This window comes from Cricetulus griseus, chromosome 7, assembly GCF_003668045.3.
Source record: "Cricetulus griseus strain 17A/GY chromosome 7, alternate assembly CriGri-PICRH-1.0, whole genome shotgun sequence".
Lineage (NCBI taxonomy): Eukaryota > Metazoa > Chordata > Mammalia > Rodentia > Cricetidae > Cricetulus > Cricetulus griseus.
Genome location: NC_048600.1, coordinates 111,920,688 through 111,937,759, shown reverse-complemented (window position 1 = coordinate 111,937,759; position 17,072 = coordinate 111,920,688). Strand labels below are relative to the sequence as shown.

Below are 17,072 nucleotides of genomic sequence, written 5' to 3'. Positions count from 1 at the left end.
TTACATATGATACAAGGGTCTTTCCCTCTTTGGGTTTTAAAAAATAAATGTACAATTCCAGAGCTTTGGGTAAAAAATATATACACCCCACCCCACCCAGGGCAGGAGCTGCAGCTGATCTCACTTCTGCCACAGCCACCGCTACCTCTTCGGAAGGGCCAGGAAGGAGGGTGAGGCTGTGCCAGGAAACCTCACCCAGTAGCTGCCGAGAACCCCTGCAACCCCTCAGCGCTGGAGCCGGAGATGGGAGAAGAAGAGTAACAGAGAGGTAATAAAGGCCTTGTGCAGCTGTATCTTTATAGCGGCTGCCACCTCTTCTCCCCACTAAGGGAGGCGCCAGCTGCCCCAGGTACTGAGATCCACCTTTGACTCTCTAGAAAGACAAAGGGCAGGGAGGGGGTGAAGACAGATGGACAGATTGTGCAATTGATGGCAGACACAGAGCCAGAGGAAGGATGACAACTCCCTCCTTAGCAGTGAGACACCCCCAAAAGCAGAGAGGTATGGGGACCAGGTGCCCCTGACTCCTGACACCGCTGCATCCCATCCACTGTCAGGCGGAGGCAGGGCCTTAGGCAGCCTAAGCCTGTGTTTCCCTGTGTTTCCCTGAGCATCTTCTAGCTTCTCGCTGGCACATACCCAGAGATCTTGGGGAAGCTTGAGTGGGGCATTTTCAGGGGCTGGTGGGTTACTCTCCTGCCTTCTGATATGCCCTGCCTTCAGGAACAGGTTGGCCCACAGTTTTCATGTGTAGGACAATAGGCAGAGTTGGCCAGGAAGTAGTGGAGACATAGACAATAAGGGCAGCACCAAACAAAAGGGAATCCTCAAAACACACACACACACAAAAAAAAAAAAAAAAAAAAAAAAAAAAAAAACATTTGTGATACTTTCCCTACTTATCATACTTATCAGATGCACTCTTGCTCCCTAAAAGGGGACATGTAAATCACACAGACAGACAGACAGACAGGCAGGCAGGCAGGCGCGCACACACACACACACACACACACACACACACACACACACACACAGTCTAGGGGGGTGTATATCCAGGGATCTCAGCCCTGATCAGAAGGAAGTCAAACAGATGGCAGGGCGGGCGGCTCCCAGTGCCTCCATACCTAGCTGCGATCTGGGAGGGGGCGCTTCCTTCCTTCCTTCTTGGGAAGCAGAGTCTAGAAACTCCATCTCTGGAACAGACCTCACTGGGAAGGCACAGGGACTGCTCGGTCTCTTGCCCAGAGAGGTCAGATACCAGGAGTGTAAAAGAATAAGGTAAGAGGACCTCAGCAGGATGGACAGGCTTGTGCATTCTGGTTGGTCAACCCAACTCCTCCTTGTAGGACAGGAAGTGGCTCCAGGGGAAAGATGTCCAGGTGGGGGTTGTTGAGGGCATCGTGCAAAGTGCTTGAGTGCCAGGTGCCAAGGACCTATGTGGGGGCACTGGACCCCCTCACTCTCACTGACTATTAGCCTCCAATTTGTAGGAGAGCTCGAAGAGGAGATTCTGGTTGTCAATGACCTGGAACTGACGCACATAGGCCTTGGTCTGCAGGTGATGTGGGGAGGCCTCCATGTCCAGGCCTAGGGTGTGGAGAGGGAGAGGTGGTCAGCTCTTAGCTTCCCTTTATCCCCTACATGCAGGCCGGGCTATGCAGGGCAGTGCGAAGGGGTGTGAATGGGCACAGGTACTGGCAGGAAGCCCAAGGAAAGAAGGAAGAACGGAGCAGTATAAGGAAACATACACTTGGTCACGGACTTCTCCCAACCCTGCCTCTTCTACAGTGGGGAGTTCACTGAGTCTCGGGTACTTACAGAGAGGCCGGCTCCGGTATTTTCGGATGGTCCTCACTTTCTCAGCCACTGAATGCTGGGAAATGACAAGGAATTAGCCCTGAAAAGGGCACAGACAGCTGCTTCCCGCTTCAATCTCAACTGAGTTAGTTCTGCCATCGCCAGTCTCCAGTGATGTGGCCTCTAAAGGGCCAAAGGATGGGTAATAGCAAGATGCCAAGAGAGGGAGGTAGAATTGCCCCCAAACTGCCTGTCAGCTTTGCCTCTTGTGGGTGGGTTGCCACAGTGATGCCACCAGCGAGACAGTCTGGAGTCTGTTAGGCAAGCTGGGCACCAGTGAGAAAGGCTGCTATTTTGGGCAAGTGACAGGAGAGAGAGGAAGGAAGGAAGTCACCTCTCAGTCCTAGGACAGGGGCTGGCAGTACCACTCACCAACTTCTCAATGTTCACCAAACCATCCACAAGGGTCTTACTGCCCTCATGCAGGAAGGTCAGGTCTAGGGAACAGAAAGACAGCTAAATGTGAGAACAGAGTAGGCAGAAGGGACCCATCCCACCTTCTAAGGCACATGCAGTCTTGCGGGGTGTGGGGTGCTTCTAGGCAAGCAGGCACTCACAGCTGAATTGAGAGGGGACTCAAAGGCAGGCCTGGGGTGTGGGAGAAAGGAGTGTGAACTGGAGACTTACAGCCTGGCAGGGACTGACCTTTGAGGATCAGGGGCACGAAGGGAATCACAGGGGGCTTCATTTTGGAGATGATTTCTCTGTAGCTTTTATGGTTCCGGCAGGGGTCCTAGCATTCCACAGAAGGAGCAGAAACAGATGGGCCCAGTGTACCCCCAAAGATGTCTCCTATTCTCTACTGGCTAACGAAAGCCAACCCCACTCACCGTCAAGTTCTCAAATTTGCGGAACAGGTTCTTGAATTTCCCTGGCAGTTTCTGCAGAGTTTGAAGGAAGAGACAAGAAACATCAGGGCTGAGCTTCCTGTGTGAGCGCCTGCGGGACTGCTCTCCCTTACAGGGCTTTGGGCTTACACCTCTTGCAGGGGGAGGGGAAGCTAGCAGGTGAGGACAGAGAATCAGTCCTAAGGGTAAGTCAGGGAGTGTGGAACTGCCTGAGGAGCAGATTATTCTGGAGAAAGTGAGACCTCTGCCTACACAGGTGCCATGCACAGAGAGTGTTGCCTGAGACCCAGCTGATGCTCAGAGCAAGGGCACTTCAGCTGGGATTCTAGCTTTTGACTAATTTGCAAAGACACGAGCAAAGCTATATGTCCTGAGCAGCAGAGGCCAGAAGAGGGCACCTGCTTCCCATTGGCACAAAGACTGCCCACAGAGCAGTACCGGGAGGATGCGCACAGATCCTGAGCACAGATCCTGAGGCGGCATGACTGCTCTGGCGCTGTGGGTAGAGAAGGGAGAGGTCGTCTCACCTCCCAAGTGAGCCGCAGGCGGCTGACAGCTGCATTGTCCAGGCCCATGACCACAGCGTAGAAGGACAGCAGGTCCTGGTTCTGCTTGCAGCTGTGTGGGAAGGAGGCGGGGTCAGAGGGCATTGGGTAACTGTGACCTTCCCAGCCTCCACCGGCAGCACTCACATGGCGGCGATCTTGATGAACTTTTTGAGCAGCTGTACCCGCTTGCCGGGGGCCTCACAGAGCAGCACCTCAGTGGCCACCCAGTGAGTGACCTCGCTGCAGCGCTGCAGTAGCAGCTCCAAGTTGGCTGTCTCACGGCGACCACGCTCCCCATGGAACACGTAGTCCACGAACTCCAGCTGCAACCACAGTGGCAGAGGCGAGGCCAGGGCAACGGGGATGTGGGTGGGAAGATGGCACAGAGCACATGGAGAAGGAAAGACAGGCGTGAGTGGGTATGAAAATAGAAAAATAGGGACAGGACAGGATGCCACACAGACAACTAATGTTAACACTGCTCTCCACCTAGTGAGCATAGAGGCAGCATGCACTTGCTAAAACCTGTGATATCGCCCCCCTCCCGACACACACACTTACCACTTACTTACTGCTTTTTATCTTTCTTTCTCTCTTTTTAAGATTTTATTCTAGGGGCTGGAGAGATAGCTCAGTGGTTAAGATCACATATTGATCTTGCAGAGGACCAGAGTTCAATTCCCAGTACCCACATCAGGCACCTCACAACTGTCCATTATTCCAGGGAATCTGATACCTCTATGATCTTATACACAGAAATATACAAGTGCTCATGCATAAGTAATAATAAAATCTTTTTGAAAAGATTTTATTGGGGAGGCTGTAAATATTGCTCAGTAGTTAAAATGTATATTGGCTTTCTAGAAAACCTAAATTTGGTTCCCAGCACCCACAAAATGTGGCTCACAACTGTCTGTAACTCTAGCTCCAGGGGGATCTGATATCTCCAGCCTCTGTGGGCTCCTGCACTCAGATGTGTGCATGTATGAACGCACACATGTGCACACACAATTAAAATAAATCTTAAAACAAAGTTGCTGGGTGTGATGGTGCATGCCTTTAATCCCTGCACTCAGGAAGCAGAGGCAGGCAGATCACTGTGAGTTTGGGGCCAGCCTGATCTACACAATGAGTAGACCAGTCAAGGCTACTTATTGAGACTGTTTCAAAAATGTGCACACACATGCACATTCGTACTAAGGCCAGAAGAGGGCATCAGAGCCCCAGAAGCAGGAGTTAGAGGTGGTTGTAAGCCATTAGCTATGGAGCTGGGAATCAACTCTGGCCGTCTGGAAGAGCAGCAAGTAGCACTCTTAACCTCTAAGCCAACTCTCAAGCCCTCATATTTTTTGTTTATTTGTTTTAATTTATCTATTTTTATTTCATATGCATTGGTGTTTTGCTTGCAGGTAAGTCTGTGTGAGAATGTCAAATCTTGGAGTTACAGACAGTAGTTCATGGCCATGTGGGTGCTGGAGTTTGGACCTGGAGCCTCTATAAGAGAAGCCAGTGCTCTTAACCACTGAGACATCTCTTTAGCCCCCTTGTTTTTTTTGTTTTGATACAGGGTTTTCTGTATCTCAGGCTGGCCTCCGACTCAGCATGGAGCCTAGGATAATCTGGATCCTTCTGCCTCCAAGTCCCAAGTGGTGAGACTACAGGTGTCCTCCACCACACCTGATTTTCTAGTGTTGTGCATGCTAGGCAGGCACTCTACCAACTGAGTTACACCCTCAGCTTGGCAGGTATTTTTATGAATCCTGAAATGAATCCCAGTTCAGCATCTAAGTAGGCAGCACCTAAAACACTCTGCTTGCTGTAGAGGTTCTCTACCATTTCCCCACATGAGGGGACAAAGGCCTACCAAGGTTATACCTGCACATTGCCCATGTGTGGGCTGCAAAGGAGCCTTCTAACTAGGACTGTCTGCTGCAACAGCACATTCCCAGCCACGCCCGCTGCCCAGCACAAGCCTGTCCCACCTCGTGCACACATCGGAACAGCTCCCAGTGGAAGGCAGTCAGATGGTTGGCAATGTCTTCAGGCTCCACCCGGTGAATCTCTGTATCTCCAGGGGAGACCTGGATCTCCTCAGGAAGGGGTACCTGGTGTCAGGAGGGGTCAGAAAAACTTGGCTTCCCGTGGTAGAGTGAGAGACTTGCTCTCAGCCCCCCTCAGTCTTGTTACCAGCCAAGACAGGTGAAGGAATTCTTACTAGGGCCTCATAGCTGTCCCGGGTACAGGCAAATAGGTGGCTGTTGATGCCCAGCGTGGTGAAAACACAGTCCTCTGTTGGCTGGAGGAGGACCTTCTCTGCAGAGGAACAGGCCATTCAGCTTTGGACACCCACACCCCACACATACCTGAGCCACCATCACCCTTCCCATCCAGAAACCATGAGACTATGCTGAAGCATCTTACACTAGTGGGGCTCTTATGCCCAGCTTATACCATAGTTTTCTGAGATTTGTAAAATGCTTTCTTTGGCATATGTAGACTCTACCCCATGTGACGCTCATCTCTCATTCCTTCATCTCCATGACACTCACAGGCTGGAATAACTTTTTTCTTTTTCTTTTTCTATTTATCTATTTATTATGTGTACAGTGTTCGGCACCAAATCTCATTACAGATGGTTGTGAGCCACCATGTGGTTGCTGGGAATTGAACTCAGGACCTTTGGAAGAGCAGGCAGTACTCCTAACCGCTGAGCCATCTCTCCAGCCCCAACTTTTTTCTTTTTAATATTTTAAAAAATCGTATTTATTTATATTTTATGTTTGAGTGCTCGGCAGGCCAGAAGAGGGCATCAGATCCTATTGCAGATGGTTGCTCACAACCATGTGCTTTCTTGGGAATTGAACTCAAGGCCTCTGGAAGAGCAGCCAGTGCTCTTAATCATTGAGCCATCTCTCCAGCTCAGAATACTTTTTCTTTATGGAAAATAAGGCTAAGATGAGCATGCTGGAGCATGCCTGAAGTCCTGGCACTTGAGAGGCAGAACCAGGAAAGACTGTAAATTCCAAACCAGCCCAGGGTTTTACACACACACACAAGCAAGCACGCGCGCACACACGCACAAGCTGGCTCTCTGCCTCCCCACAGGATTAGAGCCTACACTATGTCCTCAACCTGAAAAAAAATGCAGCATATACAAAGCCAGAGAGAGGTATGTGTATGAAGGACCAGAACACAGTCTCCAGGTGGGTATTAGGTAGCACCCAGGACAGAACCCAATGATTCTGAGCCAGTGTGTCCCAAATTTAAATGTGCATAGGGATCCCCTGGGTATGGGTCAGGTGGTCTGGTCCAAATGCATATTCTACTCCTGTAGGTTTGGGATACGATCTCCTAGGTGATGCACTCATCAAGGTTGGACCCAGGGTGATGAGTATCAAGGATCTAGAATTTAGTGTTTATCCCTGCCTAGTATGCTGACCCTTACCTCCAGAGGAGGCAACAGCCACCAGGATGAGAGCATCCTCACGCTCTGTAGGCTCTTCTGAGTACTGCAGCTTCTCTGTCACAGAGCCCAGAATATCCTGCACTGATGCTGAGAGGCGGCTCCGTATGGTCACATAAGAGTGGTCAGGCATGTACACACGGCAGAAGACTGCAAAAAGACAGGAAAGGACTGTGAAAGGGACCGAGAGACTCCATTGAAGGTGCAGAAGGCTCAAGGACCCCACCCACCTCCTGGAGCCACTCCAGAAACTGTGCTCTTCCTAATGGCCATACTTACTCTCATCTGAGCCCCGGAATGCCACTCGGGTCTGCAGACAGGAATCTATCCGGCGGAAGTGGCGGAAGAGTGGCTTAACCTGCTTGCTGGGCGGCTGGCTCTCCTCTGGAATCCTGGCGTGAACACAGCCGGGCATCAGCAAGCCTGCCAGGCATATGGAGCACCAGGCAGGACCATTAAGCAGGGATAGGATAATGACCAGCATAGGACAATTGTCCAAGTGACCCAAATCAAATGCCATCTCTTTCAGGGGCTCTTCTCTGGTCCACCCACCCACAAGGGAAGGCCACTCACTCTCTTGTCTCAAATGCTATAAAACAATGGAACAATATTGTTTATGTTCGAGTCATCTTTTCTACCAGATCGATAGCTTTTGAGGAATGGGATTGGTTTTTACTGAGTGTTTTTCATCCTTCAGGTTCTAGCACATGTCTTGGCACATGGTAGGTAGCAGGACATGAGATGTCTGAACTTTGCTGACAAGGACTTCACAGTCTGGGAAGGAGACAGACATGCATACACTACTTCTAACACCAGCCAGCAAGCGTTGGTGAGATGACAAAGGTACAGGAGAGTGAGTTGGTGTGGGGGAGGAAGGAAACTCTTCCTGAAGGGGGAAATCTGAGATGTTTCCACGGAAGAGATGGGAAAGATCGGTCAGGAAGAGAGGGAGCTGATGGTGCTCCAGGGCATTTAACTAGGGAGCACGGATGCGTCGGGAGCAGGAGGGCGAGGGCATTGTTTATGAAAGTCTCGAAAATACCGTTGGTGTCAGAAGAGAAAAGGAGAAAGATGCAAGGCCAGAAGCTGAGGTCCTGAACAGGCTGTGGCAACAGTCTAGGTGAGAGTGAATGAACCTTGTAGCAGCAGGAATGGAGAGGAGAAAACCAAGGTATACTCCTGTCCTGAAGCTAGTGAGGTCAGTTTTGGGGAATTTTGTCAACTCTTCGTTTGTTTAGGTAATAGTGGGGATTAAACCCAGGACCTTACACATATTAAACAAGCACCCCATCACTGAGCTATATCCCAAGCCCTTATTATTATTTTTTTTATTTTGAGACATGATCTCAAAATAAGTTGTTCAAGCTGGCCTTGAATTGATGAGTCTTCCGGTTCAACCTCTTGAATACCTAGGATTACAGGGATGTGCTAACTTCCATAGCTGATGTATGTTTGTAAAGACTTATCTGTATTTTTAATGTGTATGGATGGGTATTTTGCCTGTATGTGCCTTGTGTACTGAATGCAAGCACTACATTTGGAGTTCAGAAAAGGCATCAGATCTTCTGGAACTGGAGTTACAGACGGTTGCTAGCAGCCATGTGGGTGCTGGAAATCCAACCTGGGGCCTTTGGAAGAGCAACAAGTGCTCTTAACCTCTGCAGAATTTTTTTTCAAGATAGAGTTTCTTTGTGTAGCTTTGGCTGTCTTGGAACTAGCTCTGTAGATCAGGCTGGCCTTGAACTCACAGATATCCGCTTGCCTCTACCTCCAGAGTGCTGGGATTAAAAGCCATGTGCCACCACGGCCCCACAGTACACTAACTAAATTTTTTTTTCTTTTCTTTTTTTTTTTTTTTTTTTTTTTTTTTTTGGTTTTTCGAGACAGGGTTTCCCTGTGTCTTTGGAGGCTGTCCAGGAACTAGCTCTTGTAGACCAGGTAACTTAGTCTTGAACTCACAGAGATCCGCCTGCCTCTGCGTCCTCGAGTGCTGGGATTAAAGGCATGTGACACCACTGCCCAGCACTAACTGATTTTTTAAGGACAGATGTTAAATATGTGTGTGTTCATTTTGCAAAGATGCCACTACACTTGAGGTCAAATAAATTATTATCAAAAAGATAGTTTCAAGCTAGGCAGTATGGCACAAATCCATGATCCCACCTCAGAGGCAAATTCAGAAGGTGGCTGCAAGTTTCAAAGACTCTGTCTCAAAAATGAATAAATAAGAAGGAAAAAAGCAAGAAGAAGTAGCTTTTTCTGTGTTCTTGCTGTTTGGCATTGCCCATGCTGCAGCATTTTAGGCATATGTAACAATGTGGTGGAAATACACTGTAACTACCGTTGCAGATCTCTTCCCAGCTCCACCATCAGTGATGCCTTGTTGATAGCTTGAAATCAACCATGGTAAGAGAATTTACACTCTGAGAATCAGAGACATCAAATCAACCAGGGCTGTTTCTCATAGAGCACAGGTTGTTAAATACCTGCCAGAACACTACCAGATTAATAGGCAAACTGATGGAAAAAATGGACCAAAAATTAAAAAGAGACTGGAGCCGAGGGGGCCTGGTGGCACAGGAGGTAATCCTCCTGAGACAGGAGGATTACCAGTAGAAGCCATCTTGGGCCACACAGTAAATTGGGGGTTATCTTGAGCTACATAGTAAGTCACGTTGCTTAGCACCCCCGCCCCTGCCAAAGAAAAGACTGGGTTAGAGACAGTGTTCTGTGGTTCCTTACTCTCCAGTAAGGGAGAGGAGCTGAAAGAAACCACACTGAAGGGTTGAGGGGCTGGAGAGATGGTTCAGTGGTTTAGAGCACTGGCTGCTCTTCCAGAGGACCCCATCTCTGTTTCCAGCACCCACATGGTGCCTCACAGGTATCTGTGACTCAAGTTACTGGGGGACCCAATGCCCTCTTCTGACCTCAGCACACCCAATCATGCAGGTCATATGTAGATGTACATGCAGGCAAAACCATAAAAAACAAACAAATAAATATCTTAAAAAGCAAACAAACAACTAATATGTTGGCACAACAAGACCAGAGGCAGCCCCTGTAATCGAGGAACTCAGGGGACCCCTTCCCCCTACTTCAGCTCCACCGTCTCCACCAGCTGGTGCAGCCTCAGAGTGTCCTCTCGGAGGTCTTGGTAAAGGGACTCATCCTTCATAATTAGTAGATACAGTTCCTAGGGAGAGGGTAACAGATGAGATGAAGGCAGATGTCCCATCCCAGGGACCACTCACTACAAGGGCTGAGGCAGGGCCTTCATGCCCCAAGCACCCAAGAATCACATAGACCAAAGCCCACTGGCATCTTTTGCTTCTAGATACCCAACTTGAGGAGTGTGAATCTTTCAAAGGGCCCCCTTCCAAGCTGACAGCCAGCTCATGTGCCTTTTCCTTCCCAGGCCTACCTTGATAATGTGGCCGGCCCCTTCTTCCTCTTGCAGTAGTCCTTGGTAGGTATCCAAGAAATGGAGGAGTAGAGCTAGACAGGCTTGCTTCCGGCCCAGCCCCTCTGGACCCTCCACACTCCTTGACTGAACAAAGCTGACCCCTAAGTTAAGTAAAAGTTCTGGATGGCCAAAGAAACTGGGAAAGGCAAATTGCCCCCAAATATTCTGGGCTTGGATACCAGAGAAAAGGTTTTCAGGGACATGGAACCAAGACTTTTCACAGCCATGGTTTTGCTGAGAGTACAAAGAGTGAGGGCTTCAATTTATCACATTCAGCTCTGGCCTGTTAAGAATATTGCCAGGACCCATCTAATCTCTGACCAGCCCACAAACCTGACTTTACCTCATGGTGAGGCCTGGTTATTCTAAGACAGCCTAGTAACATTCTACTCAAGGGCTTGACAAATACAATTAGGTTTTAAAATAATTCAAAGAAGCCAGGCATGGTAGTACATTCTTTTTTTGTTTTGTTTTGTTTTTCGAGACAGGGTTTCTCTGTGTAGCTTTGGAGCCTATTGCTCTGCAGATCAGGCCAGCCTTGACTCAGAGAGATCCGCCTGCCTCTGCTCCCGAGTGCTGGGATTAAAGGCCTGTGCCACCAATGCCTGGCTGGTGGTACATTCTTGTAATCCCAGCATTAAGGAGGCAGAGGCAGGAGGACCACCACAGGTTAATGGTAGCCTGGTCTACATTAGTAGTTCAAATTGAGTCAAGTAGTGGTGGTGAATGCCTATAATCCTAGCACTGGGGAGGCCAGTCTGGTCTACACAGTGAGTTCCAGGACAGCCAGGGATACACACAGAGAAACCCTGTCTCAAAAAAAAAAAAAAAAAAAAAAAAAAAAAAAAAAAAAAAAAAACAGTGTTGAAGAGATGGCTCAGAGGTTAAGAGCACTGGCTGCTCTTGCAGCAGTCCTGATTTCAATTCCCAGCAACCACATGGTGGCTCACAACCATCTGTTATGAGATCTGGTGCCCTCTTCTGGTGTGCAGGCATACATGGAGGCAGGATGCTGTATTCATAATAAATAAATAAATAAATCTTAAAAAAAAATACAAACTACCTAGGATTACATAGTGAGACCTGTCTCTAAAAAGAAAACAAACAAAAGCCCCAAGTAAAGTGAATGCCGTATGCTGCCAAGAAACCCAGTGACTAGGCCAGCAGTAGCTCATCTCTAGCTGACCCCACTGAAGCACACCAAGACCTAACGCTGATATCAGACCCTATGTTTAGAGCAAGATCTTTTTGCTGTTTTGTTTTTCGAGACAGGGTTTCTCTGTGTAGCTTTGGAGTCTATCCTGGAACTCGCTCTATAGACCAGGATGGCCTGGAACTCACAGAGATCCCCCTGCCTCTGCCTCTGGGATACTGAGATTGAAGGTGCACCATCACCGCCCCCCTTGCACCTAACCCTTGCATAGGTCTCTCCAGAGCACTCTCACACTTGCAGCAAGGCTGATCCTCACAGCAGCCCAGAGCAGAGCAACGGCTCGTCTCCATTTTACTGACTGAAGCAAACTGAGCGTCATGTGAAGTGATCTACCCAAGGTCATGCGCAGCTGGGGAGACAGAAAGCTGGTTGTGTCTTCTGAGGGAGAGTCCGGGCTGGGTTGCAGCTAGTGGGTAGGAATGACTCCCTTCTGGTCTGCCCTTCTATAAGCTCCATAAAAGGATATTACTGGTGTAACTCTTGTAGAAACTTTTCTGTTGGCAGGAAGAGGGAATGGGTGAGGACAATGTCATCAAGCAGAATATCTGTGGAGATCAATGGCGTCACAGATGTCAGGAGGGAGCTTCTAGGACCCGGCTGGAAACTCTGCACCCTCATTTCTTGCCTCTTTAGTAAGACTGGAGCCCTGGCCACCTGCCCTGTCATGCTCTGCACACGCGCATACACACATGTGTGAAGGTTCTGGGCAGCCGCTGCGGGGGTGGGGCTGGCAGCTGCCAAGGCAGCTGGAGGGAAGGGGGGGGTGCCTTTGAAAGCCATGCACACTTCTCTTCAGTGTGTGGGAAGTTGGTCAGATAATACACCATGCCTGAGATCTGCTAGGAAAAAAAAAAGAGTCCACGGAAGGGGCCCTAAACAGAGAATTAGCAAACAGAGGTAACAGAGAGATGTAGGTGTGTGGGGATGTGTGTCCATCCCCCCCCTCACCACTCCTGACGTCATAGCTTTGACAGGACAGGTGGGGACCAGCCCCATTAAAATTAGGAGAGGAGACAGACTGCCACCTCTTGTTCTCAGGCTTTAAATAGAACCTCTGTGTCCTCTGGGTGGTGCCCAGAGGTGGAAGGGTTAATGATGAAGAGGAGAGGGGAGGGGCTCCTCTCACCACCCTTTCCCTCCACACCCCTGTCTGGGCCTGGCTCAGCCAGTCAGCCAGGTACAAGGTCGCCCTGACTTGCAGCCAGCCTTGGGGTGGGGCAGGGCTGCTTGGCACACACAGACAGGCAGGGCACAGGGTGGGAGCCAGGTGTCCTCAGCAGGACAGGTTAGGGCCAGGTCCCCAGGCACTGCTCCAGGCCAAAATTAAGGCTTCTGACAACCCTTGGTTGCCATGCCCTGCTGCCAGTGCCAGCCATGATGGTAGAAATGGGAGAGGCAACACAAGGTTGTCTACTTGGACCTATTTCATTTCACAGATGAGAAAACTGAGACCCAGAGCTGGGAGGCCCTTGCCTCGAACCAGATGAAGAATTTAGACCACCAAGTCTTTGTTCTTTCCTCAATATTAGAGGGCAACAGTGTCAGGGTAGAATCTAGTGGCCACAAGGGGCTGCCTAGACTTCTGAGGAGCCCTGGCTAGGTGTGGAGTGCCCTCAGTAAGCAGTTGTCTCCTCCCACACAGCCTGGGAGGAAACCAAATGGCTTGAGAACGTGGCTTATATTGGTAATATTGGAGTGGCAGGTTAAGCTGGTAGGTTTCCCAAACCAGTTTCCCTGGGGATTCGGCCTGCCAAGCCAGACACTATGGGTGACAATTTGGGAGTCTTAACCCAGGGGCACCATGCCCCTGTAGAAGAGGAAAGTCAACCTCCTTTTCCCTCTCTGCCCAGCTACCCTGCTATGTTCTGAGAGTGAGAAGCACCCCTGGCCCTCATGCCCAGCTCTGGGGATAGGGACCAGGCACAAGGAGGCCTGACATCCTTCCAAGCATCTTAATCTCACTTGGGTGTGAATGCTGAAACCAGAGTAAAGGAAAAGGAACATGGGCAGAGTGGGGGAGATGCTGATACGGGGGCTACAGTTTGGCATCTGTTTCTTCCAAAGCAGGCTCTGGTCCAACGCACAGCCTCCCTGGGGAATGTGTCATAGAGACACAGGGTATGTGGTGTAGGCGGGAAGTTATGGTTAAGAGAGCTGTGTGTGTCTGATATTTTTCTAATTAAATCCAAAAGGTGTCAGCTCCCCAGGGCAACTGCAGCCCGAGCCAAAAGAGATGGCCCAGACCTTCAGGAAAAGAAAGAAAAAATGGAGTAGAGGGGAGTGACACCTACTTATAAAGCCAGAGCACTTTGTAGAGGATGAAGAGTGGCATATAACACCCTCATCTTTCGGTTCTCAACTTTGGGCTCCCAAACCTAAGACCCTCTGGGTTCAATGGAGTGTCTACTTAGACCTAAAGACCCTGCTGTCTTCTATTTCAGTCCTAGCCAGTAATGTGGGGACCTCAGTCCCTCGTAAGACCTTTAGTAGGGTGCTGGTGGGGAGGTTGAAATGGCATTATCATTTAGAGAATAAACCTCCCAGGGTGTGGTTATTATTTTTTTAAAGAAGCCTTATGCTGAGGCATGACATAGTCAGGGTGGGAGCCGCTGAGGCCCAGATCCTTCCGGATGCTGCAGCCTCCTGGTGCCTTTCCTTAGAGACCTTCAAATCCACCCCCTTCCTCTCCCCCGCAAGGAGGCCACTTTCCCTAAAGGCAGTCGGGTCCTGTGCCTATCCACACTGCCCCACCAAGTGAGCCAGCCTGTGCTCTGGGGGCTTCTACACAGCCAGGGATTCTTGTCAGGGTTTTCAGGCCTTGGATACGGTCTGGAGGGTGGTATAACCTCGGCTGGAAAGCTCCCATCTTAGGGTGTCAGCCCCTATTTGGGGGGCATGGGAGGAAGTAGGCAGTACCAAGGGCCACAGGAGACTGGCTTAAATGTCCAAGGGAGAGGGAGGGTGGCTGAAGGAGAGGAAGGTTGGTTTCTTCCCGGAGGATGAGGCTGTTGGGAGAAAGGTGGGTGGGCACTACCATGTCCCTTTCCCCTATCCTACTGCGGGGTTCCCCTCAGCTCTTACACTGGTGCCGAGGACAAGAAAAGAAACCAGGGCACCCTCTTGCTCCAGGAGAGATGAGCAGGCTTACCTGAGGCGCCGCTGTCCCTGGTAGTCCCTCCAGCCAGGCGCTCAAGAACCCGGTTCAGAAGATGCTCTGGCCGCTCGGGGGCGCCCAGGGGGGCCCAGGGAGGTGAAGCCAGGGGCTCGCCGGGGGATAGCTCATCGGAGGAGTACGAGGAAGGAGAGCGCACGGGTACCCCGCACCCAAGAGGCCCTGGCCCGGGTACCTCTTCTAGCTGCAGCCAACAGGGCCCCCCGCTGCCCGGCTCCTCCGAGCCCCCCAATGGCTCTCCCCCTTCCTCCTCAGCGGGCGGCTCCAGCCCGGGCTCAGCTGAGGGCTCTCGGAGGAAAGCTGGGAGCAGCAGGCGAGACACGCTCTGACGCCGCTGCAGCGGCCGCGGTCCCCCGGCCGGACCGCCGCCTCCGCCAGGGCCCCCACCCCTTCCAGGCCCTCCGCAGCAACCCGGACTCCCGCCGGGACCTCCTGCCACCGCTCGCCCCGCCAGCTGCGACGTCTGCTTCTTCAAGAATTTCTCCAGTGGCTTCATGCCCCCCCCCCGCCAAGGGGGGACCCAGGTGTCCCAGGCGCGGCGGGGGGGCGGGGACACGATGCTCAGAGCCGGAGGGGCAGAGCCGAGGGCCGTGCCAGGCGCGGGATTGCGAGCCAGAGGTGGCCGAGGCTCGCTGGCCAGAGTCCAGTGGCCAGTGGCCGGGGAAGGTGCCAGAGGGGAGAGGAGCTCGCTTTCAGCGGCCCCCCATGCTGGCTGTGGCTGAAGGGCGGGCAGGCAGAGAGGCCGGTGTCCCCGGCTCAGTGCTCCGGGGCCGGGCTGAGGCGGCAGAGGCAGCGGGCGGAGCGCAAGGCTGAGGACGCGGCGGCGGCGGCGGCGGCGGCGGCTGCGCTCCTGGCCCCGGGGAAGGTGGCAGAATTGAGACCGCGCCCCCTCATCCAGTCCCCGCCCCTACCCTGCCTAGGCCCGCCCCAACCCGGCCGCGCGAGGCTTGAACTTGGGCGCGCTGGTGCTGACCGCGAGGAAAATTCGGACTTGGTTTCTGACAGTCGCAGAAACTAAGGGCAAAGGCGAGGGAGGGATTTACCAACGGAGAGGACTCCTGTGTCTCGATTACCGGGTCTCTTACTATCGTTGCAAATAACCAGGGCAGATCTTTGAATTACACCTTGACGCGCCTGCTTGTACATAGGTGAGGCTTAAAAGACTGATCTGTCCCACAATTATGTGATCTTTATCCCCCACCCGTGAAAAGGGCTGGGACGGCGTCTTGGGTGGACTGGCACTGGAACTGGGGGCGGTACCCACACCCTTCTGATAGGGTATAGTAGGTGGTGCAGGGCCGCCCTGTAAGGCAGGTACCGGCAGGTAGGAAAGAGCCAGGCAGAGCAGAGACCGGCAGGTCATGGCAGGTCTAACTGGGGTGAAAAGAGATAGCAGGCAGCAAGAGGAGACTAAGAACACAAGGGCACCTTAGCCCAGGTGGTAGCAAAAGGAAGTAGGTCCCCAAACTGCTATTGTCCAGAAGCACAGACAGTTCAGTGTATGTAGCCAAGGAATGGGAGAAATGTTGCCTTTACTCCTGATGGCCATGCCAGTGCATTCTGTCACCAAGGGCACACTGCACTTAGAGGATGAGGCTATAGAGACAGGTGAACACATCCAAACTAGGTATACACAAGAGAGGGAGCGGCACCAGGTTCCTAGTGGGTTGGAGCTCCTTGGACAATGCCCCAGCCCTGCTCACTAGGCACCAGCCAGGCATGGATGAACAGGAATGCTAATAGCTGGGAGTGGTGGAACCGACAGGGTGTGTACTACACTTGGGTTGCTGTCTGTGCATACCCAGTTCCATGTGTGCTAGAGCATGTGTTCACAGAAATAAAGCTCTGCACACCCATCTGTGGATTTGGAAAGGGAACAACAACAACAAAAAATAGCTCTGACTTTAGCTAAGAAACTAGGTCTCATTGACTTTCTGGGCTCCCTTCATTGGACACTCAGTATCTCTTAAGGTTGAAAGTAGAAACTGGCTAGGAAGGCTTCTTGAAGCTCCCCAGGTAACCTTTTAGGAACCAAATAAGAAGAGGGGAGGGCTTCTCTTCTGCACATGCCACAGTTACCAGATTAAGCGGTTGCCTTGGTAACCTCCTCTCTGGGCAGGATTTTGGGATTGTCGGTTAGGAAGGGTGAAAATTGGGGAGTGTAAAGGGTGTGGAGGCTGGAAATAAAGGGACTGAGAGAGACTTCTAGAAACTAAAGGCTTGGTTTCCAGACCCTTCTGTTCAAGACCTTGAATCAGAAGAAAAGGAGGCATTACGTTGTGGTCCTACCAGAGACCCAGTGGTTTCCACCCTGGCTACACACTGGAACCACAGAGGAGCTTTTTAGAATTGCTGATGCCTGGGTCACACCATAGATCAATTATGAGGTAGATCCTGAGGCAGGCCCAAGGCTTCTTAACTTAGAAAGCTCCCCAGGTGATTCAAATAGCCAGTGTTAAAAAAAAAAAAAAAAAAAAAAAAAAAAAAATCACTGCTCTAGGTCAACCC

At 51.2% G+C, this 17,072-nt stretch overlaps 1 protein-coding gene across 1 annotated transcript; it reads right to left on the bottom strand.

The window, feature by feature from the left end:
* Window positions 1–869: 869 nt before the first annotated feature.
* Window positions 870–15,060, bottom strand: Rapgefl1 (Rap guanine nucleotide exchange factor like 1). The gene is made up of 15 exons (XM_027424114.2): window positions 14,541–15,060; window positions 11,859–11,937; window positions 10,138–10,273; window positions 9,812–9,909; window positions 6,996–7,108; window positions 6,699–6,866; window positions 5,469–5,566; window positions 5,236–5,358; window positions 3,398–3,576; window positions 3,233–3,323; window positions 2,688–2,738; window positions 2,503–2,590; window positions 2,230–2,294; window positions 1,819–1,873; window positions 870–1,587 (listed from the first exon to the last, which is right to left on the bottom strand). Exons 1-15 carry the CDS (start codon window positions 15,058–15,060, stop codon window positions 1,463–1,465), a joined length of 1,989 nt encoding a protein of 662 aa, XP_027279915.1. The 3' UTR covers window positions 870–1,462.
* Window positions 15,061–17,072: the final 2,012 nt, after the last annotated feature.

What these genes read in the sequence shown, in the direction of transcription:
- Rapgefl1 (XM_027424114.2), bottom strand. Translation starts at nt 15,060, where the DNA reads ATGAAGCCACTGGAGAAATTCTTGAAGAAGCAGACGTCGCAGCTGGCG. An exon ending in GGGCCGGCCACATTATCAAG is followed by an intron (nt 9,910 to 10,137) that starts GTAGGCCTGGGA and finishes CCCTCTCCCTAG; the next exon opens with GAACTGTATCTACTAATTAT. An exon ending in GGGACAGCTATGAGGCCCTA is followed by an intron (nt 5,359 to 5,468) that starts GTAAGAATTCCT and finishes TCCTGACACCAG; the next exon opens with GTACCCCTTCCTGAGGAGAT.